The following is a 22,705-nucleotide window of genomic DNA, read 5'->3' on the forward strand; positions in this document are numbered from 1 at the left end:
ACTTACTCTATACTATATATGTATTCTTAATATTTAAATTCTAATTTGTTAACATGGTTCAAAAAATATAGTATACTATAGAGTATAGACAGAGTATTGAAGTTGTTTGTATGAGTGTAACTTACGTGGGGGAGCAACCACAGTCGTTATAACGCAGGTTCTTATTTTTTTAAAGTTGTTCTTATTTAAGGTATGACAAACAATTTATACAACCCACTGGTGACCACTGGGTTAAAGCAATTTCCCTATTTTTTCTGCTAAAAGAACACCTATGCGCCAAATGGTAGCGGAATCGGCACTCTGTGCTAGAGGCAGGCGCGCTGATTTGCCGTTTTATAGTGTTTTGGTCTTTTATTTTAGAGTTATTAAAAAATAAAACTGATCAACAAAACAATAAACAAACAAATTCCAACAAAATGACCTTCGGTTTTATTTAAAACAAGCCGTTTGTCAGTTGCTTGTAAACGGACATCCTCCTTAATTCTTTAACTTGATGAGCACCTTGTGTTACAATATTACCGATGTTGCCGGCTGCTTTGTTTAGCCCAGCCGCCTGTTGCAGTTTATTCAGCACAAGCAGAAACTCTTCAAAGTCAACGCTATTAGAATCGTCAAGATCAATCTGCCTGAAGTATTTTATTCGGTCCTGTTCGTCGCTGCTTTCCCCGAATTCATCAAGCACCATATTCATTTCTTTGAAGTCGATTAAACCATCTCGGTTTAAGTCAAAAATCTCAAATTGGACCTTGTAGTCGCCTATGTCTTCCGCCTCCCATTGCGGGAAGCGCTTAGCGTAATCTTCATCACTTACATCCGTTAACATCTTCCGTTTTTGATTGATGTTTTTACGCTGGGAGAAAATATCAGCGCAGTATGTTCGGTGCAGCAAGTCAATCTCGTTTTCGTCCTTTTTGATGTCCGACTTACGTTTACCGAGTGAATTGTAGTCCTGCGGTCTGTGGTAGCTTATTGCCTCTGGCTCGAGAGGATAATAAAACATATTTCCCATATTTTTGCGCTAAAAGTGTCCCTTCTATGAAAACAAGTTATTTTTCAGCTAAAATTTGAAAATATTTTCTGTAAATTTTTCAACGCTTATTACGTTATCTAAAAAAACAAATGTCATTGTGACGTCAGCTACGTGCACAATAAACAATATATTCAAAATATCAACAAATATGACGAATATTTCATCCCCGATATTATTATTATTTTGAATTTAATAATTCCTGCGACCTTTATTTTATTTTGGCTCTCATGGCGCACACAGTTAGCGAGCACGCTCTTTAGTGTGCAGAGCTTTGGTGCCTAAAGCAATAGTGGCTTTGGTCTTAACAGTGTTTTCTGTTGAGCGTTTTTTGTAGCATAGGGTTTGCGTGGTGTTTTTAGTTGTTAGTATTATTATTATTGTATAGTCATGCACTATACAATAATAATAAACTAAGAGTTACTAGTTTAATACCTGACCGTGATCTATTCTTTTAGAACCAGTAGTGTCAGTGCAGACATATTTTAGTACAGTAAACCAATTTTTACCCCACGCTACTTTTTTATAAATTAAGGTATGCTGTATTATTTTTTGTACTGCGTTTTCTCTCATGTGCCACTATTTTATACAGTTCCATATAAAATATAACTGTAAATTTTCAAAATGGCTATGTCACCGAAGAACATAATGGGAAAGTTGGACACAGCATTGGAGCAAGATAATGTGATAAACAGCTATTTAGACAAGATTGAAAAGAAAACCAATGTCAAAAAACGCTACATTGTTATTGGTGAGACTAAATACTTTTTTCATTTATTTTCTTTTGTTCTGTAGTATAATATATACATATATTTAATATAGGCCTATATATTAAATGAAATAGTGATGCTGGTACCAATGTAAAATACCTTTTACTGGAACATTGTACAGTTGTAAACCCACCATTCAGCCTTAATTGCAGTGCGCAAAATAACCCATAATATGTCATTCATGTATAGTGCACAGGAAAATGTTTTGGCAAGACCCCCCTAAACACCAAACCTCCAGCTTAATATGCAATGTCACGAAAGATTCTCAATTGCAAAAAGTCTGTGTCACTACTGTTACGTAACAATGCCATTATTATAACTAAAGAAATTGTACTGACAAATTAATTTTTTAATAGTAATTTTTATCATTGTTTTCCCCCCCCCTCAAAATAATGCAGCAGGTATAAGAGACATCTAAAACATTTTCAGTCCAAAATTCTATTGTTTAACAAATATAAGCATACTTTTTCCTAACAAGCAATCAAAAAGGCCTATACATGAAAGTCCACATAAGATTAAAAAGACGATTTTTGCACTAAAATTGAACTTTTTCATTCGACCAACTTTGACCCTCGAATTCCCCCCTTTTATTCAGCCTATAGCACAGTCTGTTATTTTACCTAGGTCAGTTAAAGTAGGCTATTTAAGTTATGATAGCTGTTAGTAATAATGCAAAGTACATTTCAGTGCAAAAAGTTCACACCTACAACAGGAGTTAGTATAACAGGGTTACACTGTTACAGCCTGAGCTACCAATCTACATATTTGTTTTTGTTCCAAAGATGTAAGTATTTTCAAAGAAATTGGAATCTTCGCAAAGCAACAGAATACAGTAGAAAAAGTATTATAGATTTTTAGACATAAAAGATCACTTTTTTAGACATAATAGATCTTTTTGACATATTAAGATAAAACATTTCTTCTTTGTAAACCTTGTGTTAATTTAATACCCTAATGGTTTTTAGGCATAAGTTATCAGCAAAGCTTTATTTTCAAAACTTAATTTGACCCAACCATGCATGTTTTCTGATATGCCAAATAGTAAAAAGGCTTTTTGAACCATTGTAGTTGCATTACCATTTTGGTCGCAAGTTGCAACCCAGGGGTTAAGAAGTACTGTGTACAAGTAAAGTTAGTTACCTTCAAGATACCTTCAGTTTATTTTATTTTATGCAGGTACTTTTATACAAGAGGTTTACATGATACATATTGTTTTGTTTTATGCAGATTATATCAGTTTATGATGTCATATTAATAATATTATGTTATGTGACGCAACTGCATAATTAGGTCTGTCAGTTGATTGATATTACTTAATGACAATTCAGGTATTATAAGCAAAATTAATATAGGTTTTTATTCGAAAGTATTTAGGTAAGAGATAAAAGTGTAAGGGTTAGTGTTATAACAGACATGACAGTAAACACATTATTACGACTGCCATAGTAGAAAGTATATAGCCAGTGTTATTTTTATACAGTTTAGCTAAGTGATATTTTTTACAGTTTAGCAGATATTTCCTGTTGTGTGATTAGGTTTAGATAAGTGTTTAAGATAATGGCCTCTACCTCTGAAGCAACACCACAAATGCAGAGATATATGGGAATAGCGTTGGAATATTTGGAAAGGTCAGGACTTAAAAAGTTATTCAAAAGCAACCAGGCTATTTATGGTAAGTTCTTAGTTTTCTACACTTAATTATTCTTCATTAGTTATAGTTAAGTGCCGCTGCACAGTGGTTAGCACACCTGCCTCTAGCGCAGCTCTAATGGGTTCTATAATGCCACATGCCACTAGACTACTGTCTGTGTATGTGTTCTTGCGCAAGACACTTAACAGCCTTGCACCAACTTAGTGGTCTTTATGGGTTGTTTAAATTCTTAGCCCTACATTAAAAATATAAAAAATCCCCTTAAATAAATTATCACCCATAGGCAGGCACAAGGTGTATAAAACAGCACTTGTAATAAAGAAGGTTTTGCCCTGCCACACGAGAATAAATAACTTGCAATGGGCAAATTGGTTAAAAATGTTAAACAAAAGGCACCATTGGTGTTGTCTGTAATGGGCCACGAACCTGAAAAGTTGAGAAACACTAGTGTTGCATAAACAATGGTTTGATTTGCACTCCATATGTGCAGCCAACATAGGAAGTTATTGAAAGATTAAATTGGTTGGATGCTCTAAAGCTTACAGTCTTTATCCCTCCCTATATTAGTTTTACCAGCTATCAGTACAGTACTAGTTAACTCAGTTTTGTGTTTAAAATAATAGCAAGCTTTTTAAAGGTAGACATAGATAAAATGAAATCTAATTTCGCATAAGGTCTTTTTATCTAGTATAAACGTTATGAGAGAGTCTTCTTTATCATTGTAAATGTGTTTGTAGGTAGAAATTAATTTGATTTAGTCAAAATTCCCATAGAACATGAATGTCTGTAAAAACAAAATAGTGCGATTTGACCCAGCGCCCGTATTGTAGATCATAGGTTAAATTTTTATGGAATAATCAGGGACACTACAATTCTGACCGCCTACCTTTTTTGTGTAGGCAGACACCACTTTCGTTTACAAAACAAATTTAGATTAAATATGAACAAATAAAGCATTTTAATACATTTTTCAAATTCACAAACTTAGTAAATTGTATGTACTGTGGAAACAGCTATAAAATTAGGAATTCTTTAATCTTGGTACCAGTATCAAATATAAATTTTCAATATTATTGAAAATAAGTATTTTTACCATCATAACTTAAGGTTTAAAATGTTCACACAGCTGTGGGGTCTTTGATCAGTCTTTACCTCGTTTTCGGTTATGGGGCCGATCTGTTGTGCAATCTTATAGGTTTCGTCTACCCCGCCTATGTGTCGTAAGTTCCCCCCCATGCACAGTTATATTTTCTGCATGTCTTGCACTCATAGCATGTTAAATCGCATCCTTAAACTAACCCCATAAGCATGCCGTGTAATACTTCAACTTACAGCCTTGGAATTGGTGAATTCTGCTTTAGATCTTATAATAGTGCTGCAGCTTTTGGACCTTTTTAAAGTTTTTATTCATGCAACACTAGAATCCTCTAGATCAGTCTAAGGCCTGATAAATTTAAAACTTAAGGTTCAAACTTTAAAACACGCGCCGAATTTATACAATAAATTATTACTTTTTACAGCAGATTATTTACAAAAAAACAATGTCAGTGTAGCATTATACCACAATATATCATTCTTACATTACAAATTTTTACAATATACATATAAGTAATATTAGTATACTTGTATAGACCGGTAGACATATGCGCTTATGTTAAGTTTTACATTTGTGTATAAAAATGAGTAGCTACCCGGATATAAACATAGCATCTTGTCTTACACCATTCTTACCTGTTTGTTTAACGGATTCTCTTGTTTTAAATGAGAAGACAGTCCCAAAATCTGGTGAGCTAACACAATAGGCTATTCGTATTAAATTGTTTAAAAAATCAAGCTTTTTATGGTATGAATGTTTTATAAACCAATCTAATGTATTATGTATATATATATTTGTAATGTTAAACATTTTTCCTGTTAATGAGGCCAAAGTACAGTACCGGTACGGCGGTACATACGTGTTAAGGTGTACCAAGCTAACAAAAGTGAAAGATGTGCAAACAAAACACTCCTTTTGGTAATGTCATTCCTTAAAAATTTAAACTTCAGTAGATGCTGTTAAATGTTACCACATTTTAATAGCAATTTACAGTAGATCATAAACCTAACATATTACTATGAATAATGCATGCCTTCACCTAAGTGCATATTACATACACCAACAGCTGCTCAGCGGCTATTTTAGTTTATCCACCTCCTAATTTTAATTGTAGGTCTGGGAGGTTTTATTGGCCTATGGCTCGCCTCTGGCTACTTGGCCTCATTTATTTGCAACTTAATTGGATTTTTATACCCAGCTTACAAATCGTAAGTAGCAGTTAATCTGTTCCTATTTCCTAGTTTGTTTCCACATGATTTGCATGCCCCCTGTGTTTTGTAACCAGGAGTTCTCAACCTTTTCTTGTCACAGCACACTTGGATTGTTTAGTTCTGTATGCATGCCAAAGTTTTAGACATTTTTTACAATTGTTTACACCACTTGCTAGAATATTTCACATAAATTTTGGTAAGTGAATGTTTCATATGGCTAGTTTGGCAGCATACAAGTGCTCAGTGCCACATGGTTTAAGAACTTCTGGTGTAGTGTGTAGTTTTAATGCATGCTTTTTAGTTTATGTTTGAATACACTGCCACATTTTGTTAAAATTGCTTTCTTAATTACATATTTCCAACATATGCTGTGTTACTTCTGTTACCAGACAGAACATAAATAATAGATATATATATATACATATACACATTTGACATTATATTTATATATACACATAAATATATATATATATATATATACTATCCACATAATCATTTTTTAGCCAAAAACATCTTTGTAATATCTAATGTCACATCAGCAAAAATTAAATAATTTTTATATGGCATGCAATAAAACATTCAAGTCAAGGTACTCTGTTCCAGTGTGAAAGCCATTGAATCTGTGAATAAAGATGATGATACAGCTTGGTTAATGTATTGGGTGGTGTTCGCCACCTTCAGTGTTGCGGAGTTTTTCTCAGACATTCTTCTTTCATGGTTTCCGTTTTATTTCTTGGGAAAAGTAAGTTTGTTGTTATTTTTCCTTGTATTTAACAACAAAAACATTCATTTAGTTTTAACATCCTAAAGTCTATAGCTAGCTGTTGACTGCTTACATATTTATATTTTAAGAATATGTTTTTTTCCATGTTTTTATACACAACATTCACATGTTTTGTTTGATGCTAAAGCTGCCACAAGACTTCTTTAAATTAAAAGACGGCACTCTTTTCAAGCACCCATTTTCGGGGGTTTAAACATAATGTATCGCTAAGCTTTCTTAAAGTAAAACACATTGTGTAATAGGTTTATTGTGGCACATAAATTTCTTTAGCACATAAAAAAAGTAAAAGATTTGAGCTTTTTCGGACACTTTTATGTGAATTTTTAACACTATTCGAAAGTGCCCACCATTAATTAAAATATATTGTTTACTGCAGTGCATTCTGCAAGTATATGTTTATAACAAACAGATGAAATGAATATTCATAATGCTGAGTCATAGTTTGTAATATCCGGAATAAGCTTTGCAATTAGCCGCACGGTAATATAGCCTATTGTTGTTGCTGCAAGTTGCGTTTATGCTACAAGCTAAATTATGACGAGTTTCCTGTATATGGATGCGCTAATCTTCCTATAATGGTTGTCACTGTTCTAGGTAATGTTTACTAATGCTGGCATTGACGCATACCTGAATTTGTATTTTGAAATTCATATTCTGAATAATATAACTGTTTACATAACATTAACACTCTGAATTTCCATGAAAATTCATATTAAATAATATTGGATGATACAACCGAGGGGAAATTTTAAGCCTGATGTTAATATATTCATATATACTTATACACAGCTGTTTCCAGCACATTTTTCCATTTTACATTGCTAAAACAATGGAAATATATGTAATGTAACATAAAATAAACACACTGTAACAGTATACACAGAAAACAGCCACAAAGCTATAGATAGTTTGTCTGGTAGTTGCGTGACATTTTGAATCTGTTTACTGTTGCTATAACTAATCCTTTTTTATCCAAATTATTTCAGTTCTGGTAGCTCTTGTTTAAAATATACCTTCTTAAACTATAGACCTACATCAACCCATTTTTTATTCAGTGCATCTTCTTGCTATGGTGTATGGCCCCTGTGTCATGGAATGGATCTAATACTCTTTACAATAAGTTCATCCGTCCATTTATTCTTCGTAATGAGTCAAAGATTGATAATGTTCTTTCTAATGTTACAAAGGGGGCAAAGGACTTGGTAGACCAGGCCACTAAGGATGGTAACTTAAACAACTTTGGTTTAGCTAACTTAGTTTTAAATAGTGGAGTTTTATGCTGGGTCGATTCTTTATTTGCTTAATACATGAGTTAAAGCTTATGGTAGTTCACATTGCAAGGGATTTAGTATCTGGGTAAAGTGTGTGCGTGTGCCTCATTTCCAGAGGTATTAGCTCAGTGTTGCTACCACTGGGACCGATGATAACATGTGTATACTCGGGCAAAACACATTTACTTGCTCTAACCTAGTGGTCATTAATGTGCTATTCAAATTGTTCCTTATAACAGTGTAACTGTGAGCCTGAGATATCTGAAGCCACCATGCATCTTCATAGTGTAGAGTATAGATAGAATTTAACCTGTTACCTTCCAAAATAATAAATTTCTAAACTGTTTTTCAGCACACAGCAGTTTCGTTGACACTGCAGCTGATATGGCTTCTGAAGCTGTAAAAGAGGGATTGAAAAAAGATGAATAAGAATTTTAAAAAGAAAAAAAAATAATTATTTGTACTTATTATCATAATATATATTGGAACTTTTCAAACTGCTGATCTGGCACTGTATATTAATATATTCGGAATTCTGCAATGTTTAGACGTCTGGCAATTAATCAATTCACTGTGGCACCTTCAAATTTGGCTTGCTTATTAAACTGTTGCTTTAACCTATTAGATAACTGTTAGCTGCCCTTATAAACATTGTTGCAACCCATGAAGCATTTTTCATTTAAATTTTTGAAGAAAAAACATGTACATTTGCATGAAATAGTTTGTATATTATTTTGCTGGTGTAATTTCAAAAGTTGGTTAGTTGTTTTCAGTCAATAAAGTTTGTTTCCGGATTTATTTGGATGAATATTCAGCACTAGTAGTTGGAAAGCTCACCTCTAGACCAGAGGGTATGGGTTCACGCTCGCTTTAGGGTAAGTTAAAATATTTATTTTTTAGTCCCATGGTTTGCAGCATTTCATTGAGTATTGAAATTATCAACTTTGAGTATTGAAATTATCAACATGTGTGTTCCTAGACACAACAGTGGACCGTAGTTGCTCCAACTGACGCTTTAATAATATTAGTTTCATCCTAGTGGTCCCTAATTAGCAGCTATAGCCATACAATAACGAAATCGCCTGAAATAATCTCTTGAAAAATTGCATAAACAAAAGGTGTGTGAAACAGAACATTCTTGTTATAACGACTGTGGTTGTCCCGCAGCGCGAGGATAAGTAAGCTACTTTCATTCGGAAAGTAGACTGTTATCTACGGTAAAAATAACGCTTACGCAAGAAATGGCGTCCGAATTAGAACGTCCAAAATGTTATTGGCATAATTTGTTACCCAACAGTAGTACACTCGGTTGTTTGTAATAAACTAAATTTAACTTAAAAAAAAGTATTAGTCTATAAAACCGGTTAGTAGTAGAAGAGCACAACAAATATTTTCATTCATTTAAAAACGTAACACAAAATATATACAATATTTATGTTTTAATTTTAGGCGTAACATTTTGCCAATATTATGACTTGCAACTCATCACAATAAATCGTTTGTTACGTAATCACAAGGTTCAACGTATTTGTAAAACATAGCTTAATGTTTAGCTTTATTTTAGTAAAAAACTATTTTCTGAATGTATTTTTTCACGTCTTGTTCCTCAATGTATAACTGCTTATAATATAAGCTAGCGTTTTCACCATGTACGGATCATTATTAGAATGGTCCATAATTAGCTTATGTAGGAAGAATGAGTGAAAGACCTGTACCTACCCCTCGAAAGTTCCAACCGTGCCCTACTTCTGGGAACAAGCTACGCAAGCAACACAAATCTAGTAGTTCAATTACGGTAACTAACAGCAATGATTTGTCGTCAGAAGAATCAGACAGTCCTGACGAATGGAAAAGTCCAAATCATTTAAATAGGTCCGCTATAACACCTAAGCATTATCCAAGTTTACAGCATCAAAAACGTCCAAGTTATGTAATGTCGTCAGAAACCAGTCTGTCCACGGCTACTACAGTGAGCGCCCCGCTAACAGTAAGCGCGCCTCCAACCAAAAGTAAATTTTCACGTTGGAAAAGGTTTTTTAGTTTTCCTTTCCGAAAGAAAAAGCCCCAGATAAATACACTGTCGAGTGTAAATTCAGAAGAGTCAGTTACGACGACAACTTCAGAAGATACCGACATTGTGGCTCCGCAAGCTAGCTATACCAGAAAAAAGTCAGTTCAAAAAAGACGTGAAACTATAAAAGAGGTCCCTCTTCGTCCAACGTATTCAAGTACAGCAGTACAATTAAACGAAAAAGTAAAATCGGCCGAAACGTCTGCTGCTGAAAGTATTAACGAAAATAAACCATTGTCGAATGAAAATGGAGATTCCTGGGGATGGAATTACTTCTTGGGTAAATCGCCATCGCCTCAACCCGAGGAAATACTTATAGATATTCCTTCGGTAAGTTATCTATATACCATTCTAACTTGCTTAATAAGTTGATTATCATTAGGCTGCTAGCTATGTTTTTTTTGTATGTATAAAGACTGTAGTTGATTTATCCCAAAGTTAGACGTTGATTTATCCTCGCGCGGCGGCGTTGCGGGAGTGGTTATAACAGGAATGTTCTGCTTCATATAGTAGGGTGGAGGGAGACGGGACACCTTTAACACAAAAAAAAGTTTTCTGGTCGTCTTTTAAACAATTAAGAACGAGCAAGAGAGTTGTGAGGATAGGGGTTTATAATTCTTTGAATGTTCTTTGTTTACTACCAAATTGCACGAAAAAGTAGAATAAATAAGTGTCCCATCTTCCCTCACCCTACTATATACCTTGTGTCCGCTTACGAGTTATACCACGAATTTAACTTTGAATTTGATGGATAGCCTATAGTTACTAATTACTATTCTTAATACGCAGCCTACCGCAATACCTCCATAATAAATTTTCATCATTCAGTCACCAGAACCACCAGAACCACCAGAACCACCAGAACCAGACGAAATATTTCAACCAGAAATTAAAAACTCAACCAAACAAAATCACGTTGAAGAACAAGATTCAATAACACCTACGTATGTATTCAAATTATTTTTGTTGATGTTTCTTTTACTATTTAGACAGCCTTACCTATGTTTAATTTCTACCGCCGATTTATACGTCCCTATAGAGCAGGAGACTTAACGATAATTACTTCAACCCAGTGGTTATTAATAGATTGTTCAAGTTAGAGTGTATACAAATAATCGACCACTGAAAATAATAATATAGGCGGTGAAGGTTGCTGGGAAACCTTTTCATTATATTTACTCGCCCATTTGGTAGTAAACAAAGAACATTTAAAGAATCATAAAACTACTTCCCAACGACTCCCATGGACCGTTGTTAATTGTTTAAAACACGATCAGGGTATTCGAATATTATGTGCTAAAGGTGTTCCGTCTCCCCAACCCTACTATATGAACGTGGTAACTTTCCAGCTGGCATGAAGTGTATAAAACTACCGCACATCGTGCGCAATAAAACATCAACAGTACACGATATACGAGTGAATATCCAATAACAATTAGGTTTATATTATTATTATGTTTTAAATTAAGACCAAAACCGACCCCTCGACCCAGAAAAATCAAACGCCAACCAAGTCAACAGGAAAAGGAAAAAAATGAACATTCACCTCGTAAATTATCATTGTCAGTAAGTTTAGCGTGATTTTATTTTTTCATATACTTGGAGGCTTTTATGTTTGTTTGAAAACTAAAACATCTAAATTCTAAACTAATCACCTACTAAGTATACAAGGCAACTTGTAACCAAGCACGAGCTAGGTGTATGAAACATAACAACGACTGGCGTTGCCTCACCGCGCTATGATAAACAGTTAAGTTATTGAATATAATTAGTTGCGAAATATCTGTAAAGGCTACAACATTTTTTCTGTATTTTTTTATTATACCAAAAAAAGCCTCTATATAGTATAAGGTTTCCGGGCACGATGTATATGAAACTGAACACTCGTGTTATAACTTATAACAACTGTTATTTCCCCGCCACGCTAAGGTAAATACTTTAGATTCATTTACACAAATGTCTTTCCCCAGCCGACAAACCAGCAAACATTCGACTTATCTCGCGTGCACTACCTAGTGGTTGAAGCGGCGTACCATGGGAGGGCGCTGTTGGATACGGAGAAGGCTTACATTCAACACTGTGTGACATTGCTGATCGAAAAACTATTAAAGGGGGAAACTAGTGCAAACAAATTCGCCGTTGATGTAAGAACAACTGTGTTTAATTATTCATGCTGCTTTTGCTACAAGCATGTAACGTAATATTAGCCACTGTGGCACAATTCTTAGCGCGCCTGCCTCTAGTCCAGAGGTTACTGGTTTAAAGCTCGATGGTGCTACCATTGTCGGCGTGTCTGTCCTTCGGCAAGACGCTTGACAGCAAATTTTTAATCCAGTGGTAACTAATGGGTTGTCTAAATTGTCGGCCATCATTTTTTCGGTGAAACATACTAACTTTTATATCAACACAGCCGTTTCTAACGTTATACTGTTGTTAAATTACGGTTTTCATTATCATAGTTTTAATTGTTAATTTATTACGTCAAAATCAGGAGATTGTGACAGAACAACTAGTCCAACAGCAACAAGCCCCTGCACCATCAAGACTCGCAGCACAGGAATACGACCATTCATCTTTTGTGTGAGTTATACTAGTACTAGTGTTGTAGTAGGGTGGGGAAGGCGGGACACTTTGAGCACATGATATACAAATATCCTGATCGTGTTTTAAACAATTAACAACGCTCTATGAGAGTCGTAGGAATAAGGTTTCATAAATCTTTGAATGTTCTTTGTTTACCATACTAAACGGGACGAGAAAATAGAACGAAAAGGTGTCCCATTTTTACCCTCTCTACCATAGTAAACTAATCTTTAACAATTTAAATTACAATATTATACCATTCTATTATATAAGGGTAAGGTCCTTGCAAATTCTTTAGGCCAGGGGCTAAACCTGCACAAGAGGTATGTAAAACAGAAACCCTGTTTGATCTGTCTTCACACTGCCTGGGAGTTATACACCACTATTCATCAAATAATTAGTAAATTAAATTTGCTGTATTAGCCAAACGTTTGCTATTAGCCCATTGAACTGTTTTCATTTACAGGAAACACATGCATCTACTTAACAACCAACCAGTTGCGTATAAACCGGTAAGTGAGAAGATATACCTGTGTAGTGGGATGGGGTAAGATGGTACATGTTCACATACTGTTTTATAGTCCCGATTGGCAGCAAACAAAGACTGTTACAGCATTATTTACCCATATCTTCGCGACTGTAAGAGAGCGTTGTTATTTGTTAAAAAACTCGATTAGAAAATGGGACAACTTTAGCAAATAATATCCAAATATCTTGATCGTGTTTTAAGCATTTAACAACGGTCTATACGGGAGTCGTGAAGATATGGTTTTATTTTTTCTTTGTTTACTACCAAATTGGACGAGGAAATAGAATAAAAGGGTGTCCCATCTTTCTCCACCCTACTATGTATTGTATAGTATATACATATACATATTGAACATACTTTTACACATTAGTCTGCCTCGCCACCATCGCCACCGAAATGCATCAAACTTTCCCCCCAAAGTCGACCCCAGAATCTCCGCAGCTCTCCTCGCTACGCCCCCTATCCAAAGTTGATGCGGGAAATCCCCACCGATACGTCACCATCCAACATGCAACGTCACAGTCGTAACGGTAACAACGACCTTGCTTACCAAAACATGGATACCAAGTTCAAGTTGTCGCAAAACGAATCAAAAGCAGAAGTTTCTGGAACACCAGGTGAACTTCTGAATTTTCGTGTTTTGAAAGCCCGAACAAAGATGTGTTCTTATTTTGGGCAAGATACTTAACGTTAACTGCTTCAACTGAGTTGTCATTCTAAGTTGGCTAATGTGTTAGTTGTAAGGTATTTAATAAAAACTACCAATGTTATAAAAAATAAGCCGCAAAGTTACATACGTGGTAACTCGTATAAGCGGGCACGAGTTGTGTGAAACAGAACACCCGTGTTATAACGATTGACCATACGAGGGTCAATAAGTTACATTTATTCATCTTTAGCGGCAACTAATGGCGCTGCTGGTAGCTCTTCAAGCGAAGACTCCGTCACTCGTCTCATGAACTTTATGAACTCAAACGAAAAAAGCTCCAATGTGACGTCACAGCCACGTCACCATCGTCGAAAAAAAGGAGCACTGACACCTAGCGGAAATTGTCTTCGTGACATAACACCCAGGGTGATTTTTCCGCCCAGCGCTACAGCGTCTCCTAGCGGTTCTATTTCGAAGCGTGTTTCGATATCAGAGCCTTCTCTCATCAACGAAAATGTAAGTTTGACGTAATTAACTATATATTAAAGCTAGCCCTGGCAATCGCCCGTAGACCTGAGGTGATAGGGTCATCGTTGCTACCATTGTGGGCGTATGTGTGCTTGGGCAAATCATTGCTTCAACGCATTGGTCCTTTATGGGTTGTCCAAATTGTCACCCATAAAAAAAGTTACATACGTGGTAACTCGTAAGCGGACACAAGGTCTATGAAACATAACACTTGTGTTATAAGGACTGTCGTTGCCCCGCCACACAAGAATGAATAAGTTACATTTGCTTCATTCTGTAAAATTATTATCCTAATAACACTTTTTTATCAAAAACTTTCTACTCCCCTAAAACAGAAAATTCTCTTTCCCACCCCAACCAACATACACAGTGATACAACCGCCGCTATACCCGGGGGAGACCTTATTAAAAGAACGCCAATTATTCGTAAGTTAATTTACTATTATGGTATTACATATATAGCTTTTATGTTGTAGTGTCATTGGTCATTTTTTCGGTTTTATTCTTGAAGCAGCATAAATGGAAAGTGAAACCTAATTTTAAAACTAATAAAATCGGTTTAAGCGCTTAACTAGCAATCTGTTATCAGACGATACATGGTTTAAGGTCGATACTGCTACTATGTAGGCGTATGTGTGTTTTGGCACAACGTTTAGCGGTGATAGTTCTAACTCAGTAGTCACTAATGGTTCAAACATTAAAGCTCCGATTGCTCGGTCCTCGTCCGCTGCGAAACTGTGGCGTCAAAGCTCGACACCTAACGACCACGATGCTTGGTGGATGCCCCGCGAGTGGGCGCAAGAGCGCTGTATTGGAGCTTTTGGTCGTGGTTTTGTTTTCGAGGCCGAAAAAGTAAAGGAACGAGAAAAAGAGGCCGAGATTTTAAAAGAAGCAAACATCGAAAAGATACGTACATGCAACTTTATTCGGTTTTAACTTCAAAATAAAAAAAGTCGTCTAAAAAAGTATTGATATCAACTGAATCACAATTTTGACCAATTTGTTTTAGTTTTAACAATGTAGGATAGGGGAAGACGGATGAGCTTTAGCACATAACATCCAAATGTCTTTTTAAACATTTAACAACGGTTTATAAGAGTAGTAAGGATACTGTTTTATATTTGTTTAAATGGTCTTTGTTTACTTCCAAATGGAACCAGAAAATAGAATGAATATGTCCCATTTTCTCCACCTTATTATGTAAAAAATAAACATAGTATAATATGATTATACATTGCGCCATTTCGCTATAAAAATATTTCCAATATTAAAGCATGACTTTAAGCCGTGAAAGCCTTCGAAAACTTTAGCGCCGCTCGTCTAACCTATAAGCCGAATCTAAAGATCGCCGAAAATCTAAATGAATTGTTTTTTAAGAATGCTCAATTGTCATCAAACGGCCATTCACGTGTCAGAAAGCGGATAAACAATGTCCGATAATTAGTATTGAAATGTCAATCATTTATTTGAGAAATATCTTAAATTTAATTCTAAATTAAATTGTTTGTTTAAAATGGTATTTCCAACATACACTGTAAATAACAAACCGTTAAACTTTATTTTTAATGTTTTAAGTACATCTTATATAGTAACCTACGTTGGGAAAGATGGGACACCTTTTCATTATATTTTCTTGTCCTATTTGGTAGTAAACAAAGAAAAAGCAAAGAATCATAAAACCGTATCTTCAAGACTCCTATGAAGCGTTGTTAATTGTTTAAAACACGATCAGGATATTTAGATATCATGTGCTAAAGGTGTCTTTCCCCACTTTACTATACCATGCAAACGTGATATTTTTCTGTATATTAATATTGTGGGGATATATTGTGACAGGCGACCGGCACAATATTTCGCGGATTATATTTCATTTTATCCTGTTTTGAACTGACTCAGAGCGGACAGCATGTATTGTTTCATATAAATCTTATATGGACAATAGATAATCGCCTCTTAAAAGTGTCAAAAAATTCTACCGGCATACGGATACGCGTGGCAGCAAATAGAATATCGTGACACCACAGAAATAATATTTAGAGTAACAATAGTTTTGAAATTCCATCTATTCAATCTGAAGTAAATATAAACTGGACTCGAATAATGTTCTGGGCAATCTCTGCTTTCGAAGCTAGAATCAAATAAGGTAAGAACATGCATGAGAAATATGGTGTATGGCGGGCAAAGCTCTTAACTCTTTTTATTTGCAGATGAATTGGAAATTGTTGTTCGTTGTTTGCTTGATGATGATGATCATCAACTCAGATGCGTGGAGGAGACGACGAAGACGAAGAAGTTCTCGTCGTCGTCGCTGGAGGTAAGAAATAAATATTTATCCTCGTGTGGCAATAACACGAGTGTTCTGTTTCATACACCTCGGACCCGCTTGCGAGTTTTAACGTATGCAACTTAGTGGTCGTTTTTTTTGTATAATTGTTTGTTGTGTGTTGGAAAAAAGCTGCTGAAAAAGCTGAAAAAGGCCAGGAATGACGTTTGGTTTACAGCAATTGCCTCTAATTTTGTTGCCAATGGCCACACACAAAATGGTATTGGCATCGAGCCTCGACTGCTAATTTCGGGGATAGAGGCACTATATGCCCAGGCGTCGAAAAAAATGAATTAAAATTTTAGCATTTTTAGTTGAAAATTGAAACACAGTTGTTTAAATTATTTATTTTTAACACAGGGTGGTTGTGAAGTGGGCTGGCCATGCGTATCGTGTATACAAGTGGGTGAGAGGCGACACTGATCTAAATGCTTTGCGTCAACTCAAAGACGAGGTAAAATATAGAACTATTTATTGTTTAAATCATTTTTAAAGTTGTTTTTCAATCGATTTTTAAATAAAGTCGTTTTTCAAATATTAGCTCTCGCTTATAAAGCAATGAATTTATTTAGAGTTACATATATAGTACTGTTGGCGTGGGGATAATATTCCTTATTTCCTACCCGTGGTTTTAACAATTAACGTTTTTTTACCAATTATTTATTTTTTTCTCGCAGGACACTGACGCTTACAACAAGGCAATGAAAGAAATGCAAAATGACCTGACCAGCAAATTTGGATCCGACGAAGCTGAAAAAATGGTGGCTGAAATGGACCAATTCCTTTCTGACAGTAAGTATACAAGTCATTACTTTAATAAGTTTAAAACTAAATACAGCGTTGTAAATTATAGGTTCGCTATATTGGTGTATATATATAGTAGAGTGGGGGAAAATGGGACACATTTTCATTCTGTTTTCCCGCCCCATTTGGTAGTAAAGAAAGAAAATTCAAAGAATTATAAAACCGTATCCTCACGACTTTCATAAAACGTTGTTAATTGTTTTAAACACTATCAGAATATTTAAATATTTTGTCCCAAAGGTGTCCCATATTCCCCCAACCTAGTATGTATAGTGTTCGTATTTGTAGACCTATACGCACTTACATTAAAGAGATAATTTTATAATTAATTTTATGATACTGATACCATATATTTGTATACGTTTTTCGCTTAGTGCTGATGCATTTATTAATAATTAATTAATATATAATATTTCTATTAGAAACCATCGATTTGGACCAAGCATTCGACCATGACGATACTGAAGAACCGAACATCGAGGACGAAATGATCGGAACGAGTGACAACGAATAATTTGTAAAATGAAATAATTTTACCGATACCGTTGGAGTGGCTTCTTGTTTTAAAATAAAAAAAATTGTGCACAAAAACGTTTTATGTGTTCACCTCTTTTGGTCGATTTACTTCCAACACCGTGTTATAAGCGTGGTAAGTCAGCTGATGTTGCTTCCTTAATTATTTCACCCCGTCTTCATGTTTGGGCACATTTCTCCCACTCCTGAGGAGAAACTCGCTCCTCCTGGAGCCTCCGTCCAATCACAGCTCGCCCATTTCTCCCACTCGCACCTGATACACAGCAGTGCGCGTCAAAGAAACTCCCGGTAACAAACGCTTTGCCCGCCACGCGAGAACAAAAAAAGTGTCATTTAATTCAAACGTACAGTTTTGGTTATAAGCCAACGATGGCCAAATTCCTGTTTACTTTGCGCGCCTTATCGTATAGAGTGATAGATTTGATTTTCAACTGCCATAACAAGCAGATAAACAATGTCCAATGATTTCTATTAAAGTGTCAATCATTTCTCTGAGAAATTTCCTAATTTTGTTTCTAGAACGAATTATTTGTTTTGAATAGTATTTCTTACATGCACTATAAATAAGAAAGCGTTAAACTTTATTTTTTATGTTAAAGTACATCATATTTCATTTATGTTTGACATTTTTCTGTTTATTGTTAATATTGTGGAGATATATTGTGACAGGCGACCGGTGCAATATTTCGCGGATTATATTTCATCATATTCTGTTAGGCCGACTCAAAGCGGACAGCATGTATTGTTTCATATAAATCTTATATTGACAATAGACAATTGCCTCTCTAAATTTCTACCGGCCTATAGAGATACGCGTGGCAGCAAATAGAATATTGCGAAACCACAGTAATATAACTTGAAGTAACAATAGTTTTGAAATCCCATCTATTCAATCTGAAGTAAATATAAACTGGACTCGAATAATGTTCTGGGCAATCTCTGCTTTCGAAGCTAGAATCAAAGGTAAGAACACGCATAAGAAATATCGTGTATTTCGGGCAAAGCTCTTAACTCTTTTTATTTGCAGATGAATTGGAAATTGTTGTTCGTTGTTTGTTTGATGATGATGATCATCAACTCAGATGCGTGGAGAAGACGACGAAGACGACGAAGACGAAGGAGTTCTCGTCGTCGGTGGAGGTAATTAATAAATGTAGAATATTTATCTTCGCATGAAGGGGCAACGATGGTCGTAATAACTTGGATGTTTCCTTTAATATCTTATCAGCTTACAATTTACAACGTTTGTAACTTTGTTGCTGTTCCTTTGACCACCAGTTTACAGCAATTGCTGTCAAGTGTGTTGCCCATGGATACACACAAAATGGTACTCGGAAGGCTAGAGGCAGACGCGATAACCGCTGTACTTTGGCACCGCGAGAATGATTTAAAATTTTAGTATTTTTAGATGAAAATTAAAACACACAGTTGTTTTAATTATTTATTTTTAACACAGGGTGGTTGTGAAGTGGGCTGGCCATGCGTATCGTGTGGTTAAATGTGCGACGGGCGACATGTCCAACCTACAAACTTTACGTCAACTCAAAGACGAGGTAAAATTTAAAATATTTTGTTTTAAATACGTTTTTAAGCTACTCGTCTTTTCGTAATAAAAGTAATCAAACGCAATCAAGAATTCAGCTATATAACACAAATGAGTTGAAAATTGTATTGGAACTGGTATTTAGTGCCAGTCGATATAAAAAAATGTTGTGTTTGTTTTTTAAATGTAGAACTATATATAGTGGGGCGGGGAAGATGGGACACCTTTAGCACATAATATCCAAACATCCTGATTGTTTTTAAACAACTAACAATGCTATGGGAGTCGTGAGGATAGGGTTTTATAATTTTTTGAATGTTCCTTGTTTACTGCCAACTGGGACGAGAAAATAGAATAAAAAGGTTTCCCATCTCTGCCCACCCTCTTGTATATTATATAGTACTGTGGGGATAATATCTCATATTTTATAATCGTGTTTTTTACAATTAGTCCTCGTCGTGCCTAGTTTTTTCAATTATGTAAATATTCTATGTTTACTACCAATTGGCATGGTAAAAGAGAACGAAAACATGAACCATCTTACCCCAACCTAGCATAGTAGGATGGGGGAAGATGGGATATTTTTTTATTCTATTTTCTCTTCTCAGTTGGTAGTAAACAAAGAACATTAAAGAAATATAAAACCGTATTCTTACGACTCCTATAGACCGTTGTTTGTTTAAAACACGACCAGGAAACTTGAATACTCTGTGGTAAAGGTGTCCCGTCCTCCCCGCCTAATTATATATTTTGTTTTTTTGCAGGACACGGATTCTTACAACAAGGCATTGAAGGAAATGAAAAGTGATCTGACCAACAAAGTTGGATCCGACGAAGCTGAAAAAATGTTGACACAAATGGACCAATTCCTTTCTGACAGTAAGTATACAAGTCTCTAATAAGTTTAAAACTAAATACAGTGTTGTAAATTAGGTTCGCTATATTGTTGTAGGCCTACATGAATAATATTCCTATTTGTAGACCTATAAACACGTATAAGAGATAAAGGATATATTTTAGTTTTATGCTACTAATTCTATACCTGCGCTGTTCTACTGTTACCGTGACCGAAGAGGCGAAATAAACTTCTTCATTCGTTGTATACATCGCTTAATTCCACAACTATATACTATTTTTATTAGAAACCATCGATTTGGATCAAGCATTCGACCATGACGAAACCGACGAAATCGAAGAATCGAAAACAGAGGAGGAAATGCTGGGAGCAAGTGACAACAAATAAATTGTAAAGTGAAATATTTTTACTGATACCGTTGGAATGGCTTCTTGTTTTAAAATAAAAAAATGTGCGCACAAAAACGTTTTATGTGTTCACTTCTTTCGGTCGATTATTTACTCAAAAGTAAGGATTCAATTGGCAAAGTGTAAAAGTTGCTGTCAGCATCAAATGCCTTCAGCCAGTCATTACCAACACCGTGTTATAAGCGTGGTAACTCAGCTGATGCCGTTTCTCTAATTTTCGTGTTCGAGCACATTTCTCCCACTCCTCCGGAGAAATTTGCTCCTCCAGAAACCTTCGTCCAATCATAGCTCGCCACACTTCTCCCACTCTTACATAGTTGTCGCGACTTCGGCCATTTTTATAGCAAAGTTTGCACAAAAATGCGAGACTTTTTCCTCGAGAATCTGAGGTCCAGCAGTATTTCTTCACTTTACTTGGATTGGTGTTAATTTTAGGTAAAGATTGTTTTCCTCTTTATAACTTTTTTAGTAAAACGTCTCAAAGAAAATGATCTTTTTAGACAGTTTAAAAGCCACGTCTTGATTTAACTGAAATGTTATTATAACGTAGAGTGGGGTAAGATAGGACACATTTTCATTCTATTGCCTTGTCTCAGTTGGTAGTAAACAAAGAACGTTGAAAGAGTTATAAAACCGTATCCCCTCTAATAGATCGTTGTTAATTGTTTAAAACACGATCAGGATATTCTTATATTATCTGCTAATGTGTCCCATTTTCCCCCACACTACTCTCTATATATAGTAATAACGATTATCATGGCGTAACTTACTTGAGAAATTAAAGCGTTTTGTCCGGACTGGACTACAAGCAGTTTTGGGCAAGCTGTGTATGAGTGATTGCATATACGGGCAAAATGACTGCATAAAACCATGTACAAAAAGATTTTCGGTCAAAATTATTTCACATATTATGATATCAAGGGCAAAATGACTTGTATATGCTTCTAAGCAATATCAATTCAAATTTTTAGGCAAATTTCTTTTCCCCAGCTTTCTCAAAACAGTTTCATAATACAGCTTTCGGACAGGTATAGGTTTAGTTTGCGGTACATATAGAAGGTTTCGGTACAGATGCCGGTCGGCTGGTCTATATCTGTCCTGGAAGTATTTTTAATCGTCCTATTCAAATAAATATAAACCAACAAGTTTAGTTTTTTACCTTTACATTTTAAAATATATAACAGTCACCCACAAAGCTATATACGTGGTAACTAGTAAGCGGGCATGAGGTGTATAAATCTGGACACTTGTGCCTTAACCACCATCAATGCTCCGCCACGCAACGATAAACAAGTGACATACATTAATTAGCTCCACCGAGGACGAAAACTACCTCGTCCTAACCTTGGCGTATTATCCCAATTAGTTTAATCGTTTTTTTTCGCAACGCGTGTAAAGAAGTTTTCTACAGCTTTGTCGTTAGCAATTATTTAGACAGCATGCGCAATCGCTCAATAAAGTCGCGAAAATTTTCCGATTGGCGATGCAAAACGACCAACCATGGTATATACGCTCTAAGAACAGTAGAATGAACAGTAGCTTTGAAAATCCTTAATCCATTTAACAGTGCATGATGAGAACGTAATACAAAAGTATAGCAAAATCAACTTTAAACCCGAAATCCTCTGCCTATAAGGCGAATGTTCTAACCACTGACAAAACTCCGCAATAAACTGATAACCGCAAATTTTATTTCGTGTTTTGTAAAGTCATGGAAAAATTAATTTAAATCATTTGCAGTGACGTCATCGGTATTTGCTACGTGATCAAAATATGTAACTTCATCATAAAGTTCTTTAATTTCATGACTTTCCCCTTTATTTGATTCTTAGAGGCGTCAAGGGTGGGGTCGTCGAGGGTAGGGCCGTCGAGGGTGGGGTCGTCGAAGGTGGGGCCGTCGAGGGTGGGGCCGTCGAGGGTGAGGCCGTTGAAGGTGGGACCGTCGAGGGTGGGGCCGTCGAGGGTGGGGTCGTCGAAGGTGGGGCCGTCGAGGGTGGGGCCGTCGAGGGTGAGGCCGTTGAAGGTGGGACCGTCGAGGGTGGGGCCGTCGAAGGTGATGTCGTCGAGG

The 22,705-nt window shown here is 35.7% G+C and overlaps 5 protein-coding genes and 1 long non-coding RNA gene across 12 annotated transcripts in view; 5 read left to right on the plus strand and 1 right to left on the minus strand.

Annotated features, from left to right (window-relative positions):
* The window catches only part of LOC108949985, a 436,537-nt gene that overhangs the window by 229,861 nt on the left and 183,971 nt on the right, over nt 1-22,705 (plus strand). The window lies entirely within an intron of this gene.
* Nucleotides 434-1,009, minus strand: LOC104266302. The gene has a single exon (XM_009862129.1). The coding sequence runs from the start codon at nt 1,007-1,009 to the stop codon at nt 434-436; it is 576 nt and encodes a 191-aa protein (XP_009860431.1).
* LOC100180959 (receptor expression-enhancing protein 5-like) lies at nt 1,588-8,606 on the plus strand. Of its 5 annotated transcripts, none has more exons than XM_002123887.5 (5): nt 1,588-1,778; nt 4,575-4,668; nt 6,359-6,497; nt 7,595-7,763; nt 8,163-8,606. In XM_002123887.5, the coding sequence occupies exons 1-5, from the start codon at nt 1,652-1,654 to the stop codon at nt 8,237-8,239; spliced, it is 606 nt and encodes a 201-aa protein (XP_002123923.1). In that variant the 5' UTR covers nt 1,588-1,651; the 3' UTR covers nt 8,240-8,606. The 5 variants fall into 5 exon arrangements, with proteins under 5 accessions (XP_002123923.1, XP_004226720.1, XP_026692939.1 ...); XM_004226672.4 differs by lacking the exon at nt 4,575-4,668 and adding an exon at nt 5,659-5,752 and having other exon boundaries at nt 1,591-1,778; XM_026837138.1 differs by lacking the exon at nt 1,588-1,778 and adding an exon at nt 3,300-3,469.
* Nucleotides 8,728-15,119, plus strand: LOC100186489 (proteoglycan 4). The gene is made up of 10 exons (XM_002125525.4): nt 8,728-10,211; nt 10,710-10,825; nt 11,351-11,447; nt 11,852-12,025; nt 12,373-12,461; nt 12,931-12,976; nt 13,364-13,610; nt 13,893-14,158; nt 14,506-14,596; nt 14,874-15,119. The coding sequence occupies exons 1-10, from the start codon at nt 9,507-9,509 to the stop codon at nt 15,104-15,106; spliced, it is 2,064 nt and encodes a 687-aa protein (XP_002125561.3). The 5' UTR covers nt 8,728-9,506; the 3' UTR covers nt 15,107-15,119.
* LOC100184112 lies at nt 16,207-20,696 on the plus strand. 3 transcript variants are annotated; one of them, XM_009862095.3, is made up of 5 exons: nt 16,207-16,313; nt 16,378-16,484; nt 16,854-16,947; nt 17,171-17,285; nt 20,517-20,672. In XM_009862095.3, the coding sequence occupies exons 2-5, from the start codon at nt 16,378-16,380 to the stop codon at nt 20,615-20,617; spliced, it is 417 nt and encodes a 138-aa protein (XP_009860397.1). In that variant the 5' UTR covers nt 16,207-16,313; the 3' UTR covers nt 20,618-20,672. The 3 variants fall into 3 exon arrangements, with proteins under 3 accessions (XP_009860397.1, XP_018669863.1, XP_018669862.1); XM_018814318.2 differs by lacking the exon at nt 20,517-20,672 and adding an exon at nt 17,720-17,888 and having other exon boundaries at nt 16,209-16,313; XM_018814317.2 differs by lacking the exons at nt 16,207-16,313; nt 16,378-16,484; nt 16,854-16,947; nt 17,171-17,285 and adding exons at nt 18,663-18,794; nt 18,859-18,971; nt 19,288-19,384; nt 20,139-20,253 and having other exon boundaries at nt 20,517-20,696.
* LOC113474765 overlaps nt 22,245-22,705 on the plus strand; it is a 2,830-nt gene continuing 2,369 nt past the window's right edge. The window contains exon 1 of the long non-coding RNA XR_003396450.1: nt 22,245-22,690. This is a non-coding gene — a long non-coding RNA (uncharacterized LOC113474765). The remainder of the gene's footprint in view (nt 22,691-22,705) is intronic.

Source organism: Ciona intestinalis, chromosome 12 (assembly GCF_000224145.3).
Source record: "Ciona intestinalis chromosome 12, KH, whole genome shotgun sequence".
NCBI lineage: Eukaryota > Metazoa > Chordata > Ascidiacea > Phlebobranchia > Cionidae > Ciona > Ciona intestinalis.

Excerpts from the sequence above, each read along its gene's own strand:
- LOC104266302 (XM_009862129.1), bottom strand. The coding sequence starts at position 1,009 with ATGGGAAATATGTTTTATTATCCTCTCGAGCCAGAGGCAATAAGCTAC.
- LOC100180959 (XM_002123887.5), top strand. The coding sequence starts at position 1,652 with ATGGCTATGTCACCGAAGAACATAATGGGAAAGTTGGACACAGCATTG. Across the intron at positions 6,498-7,594 it reads CGTTTTATTTCTTGGGAAAA|TGCATCTTCTTGCTATGGTG; the intron begins GTAAGTTTGTTG and ends TTTTTTATTCAG. Across the intron at positions 7,764-8,162 it reads AGACCAGGCCACTAAGGATG|CACACAGCAGTTTCGTTGAC; the intron begins GTAACTTAAACA and ends ACTGTTTTTCAG.
- LOC100186489 (XM_002125525.4), top strand. The coding sequence starts at position 9,507 with ATGAGTGAAAGACCTGTACCTACCCCTCGAAAGTTCCAACCGTGCCCT. Across the intron at positions 12,462-12,930 it reads TACGACCATTCATCTTTTGT|GAAACACATGCATCTACTTA; the intron begins GTGAGTTATACT and ends TTTCATTTACAG. Across the intron at positions 13,611-13,892 it reads AGAAGTTTCTGGAACACCAG|CGGCAACTAATGGCGCTGCT; the intron begins GTGAACTTCTGA and ends ATTCATCTTTAG.
- LOC100184112 (XM_018814317.2), top strand. The coding sequence starts at position 18,859 with ATGAATTGGAAATTGTTGTTCGTTGTTTGTTTGATGATGATGATCATC. Across the intron at positions 19,385-20,138 it reads TACGTCAACTCAAAGACGAG|GACACGGATTCTTACAACAA; the intron begins GTAAAATTTAAA and ends GTTTTTTTGCAG. Across the intron at positions 20,254-20,516 it reads GGACCAATTCCTTTCTGACA|AAACCATCGATTTGGATCAA; the intron begins GTAAGTATACAA and ends TATTTTTATTAG.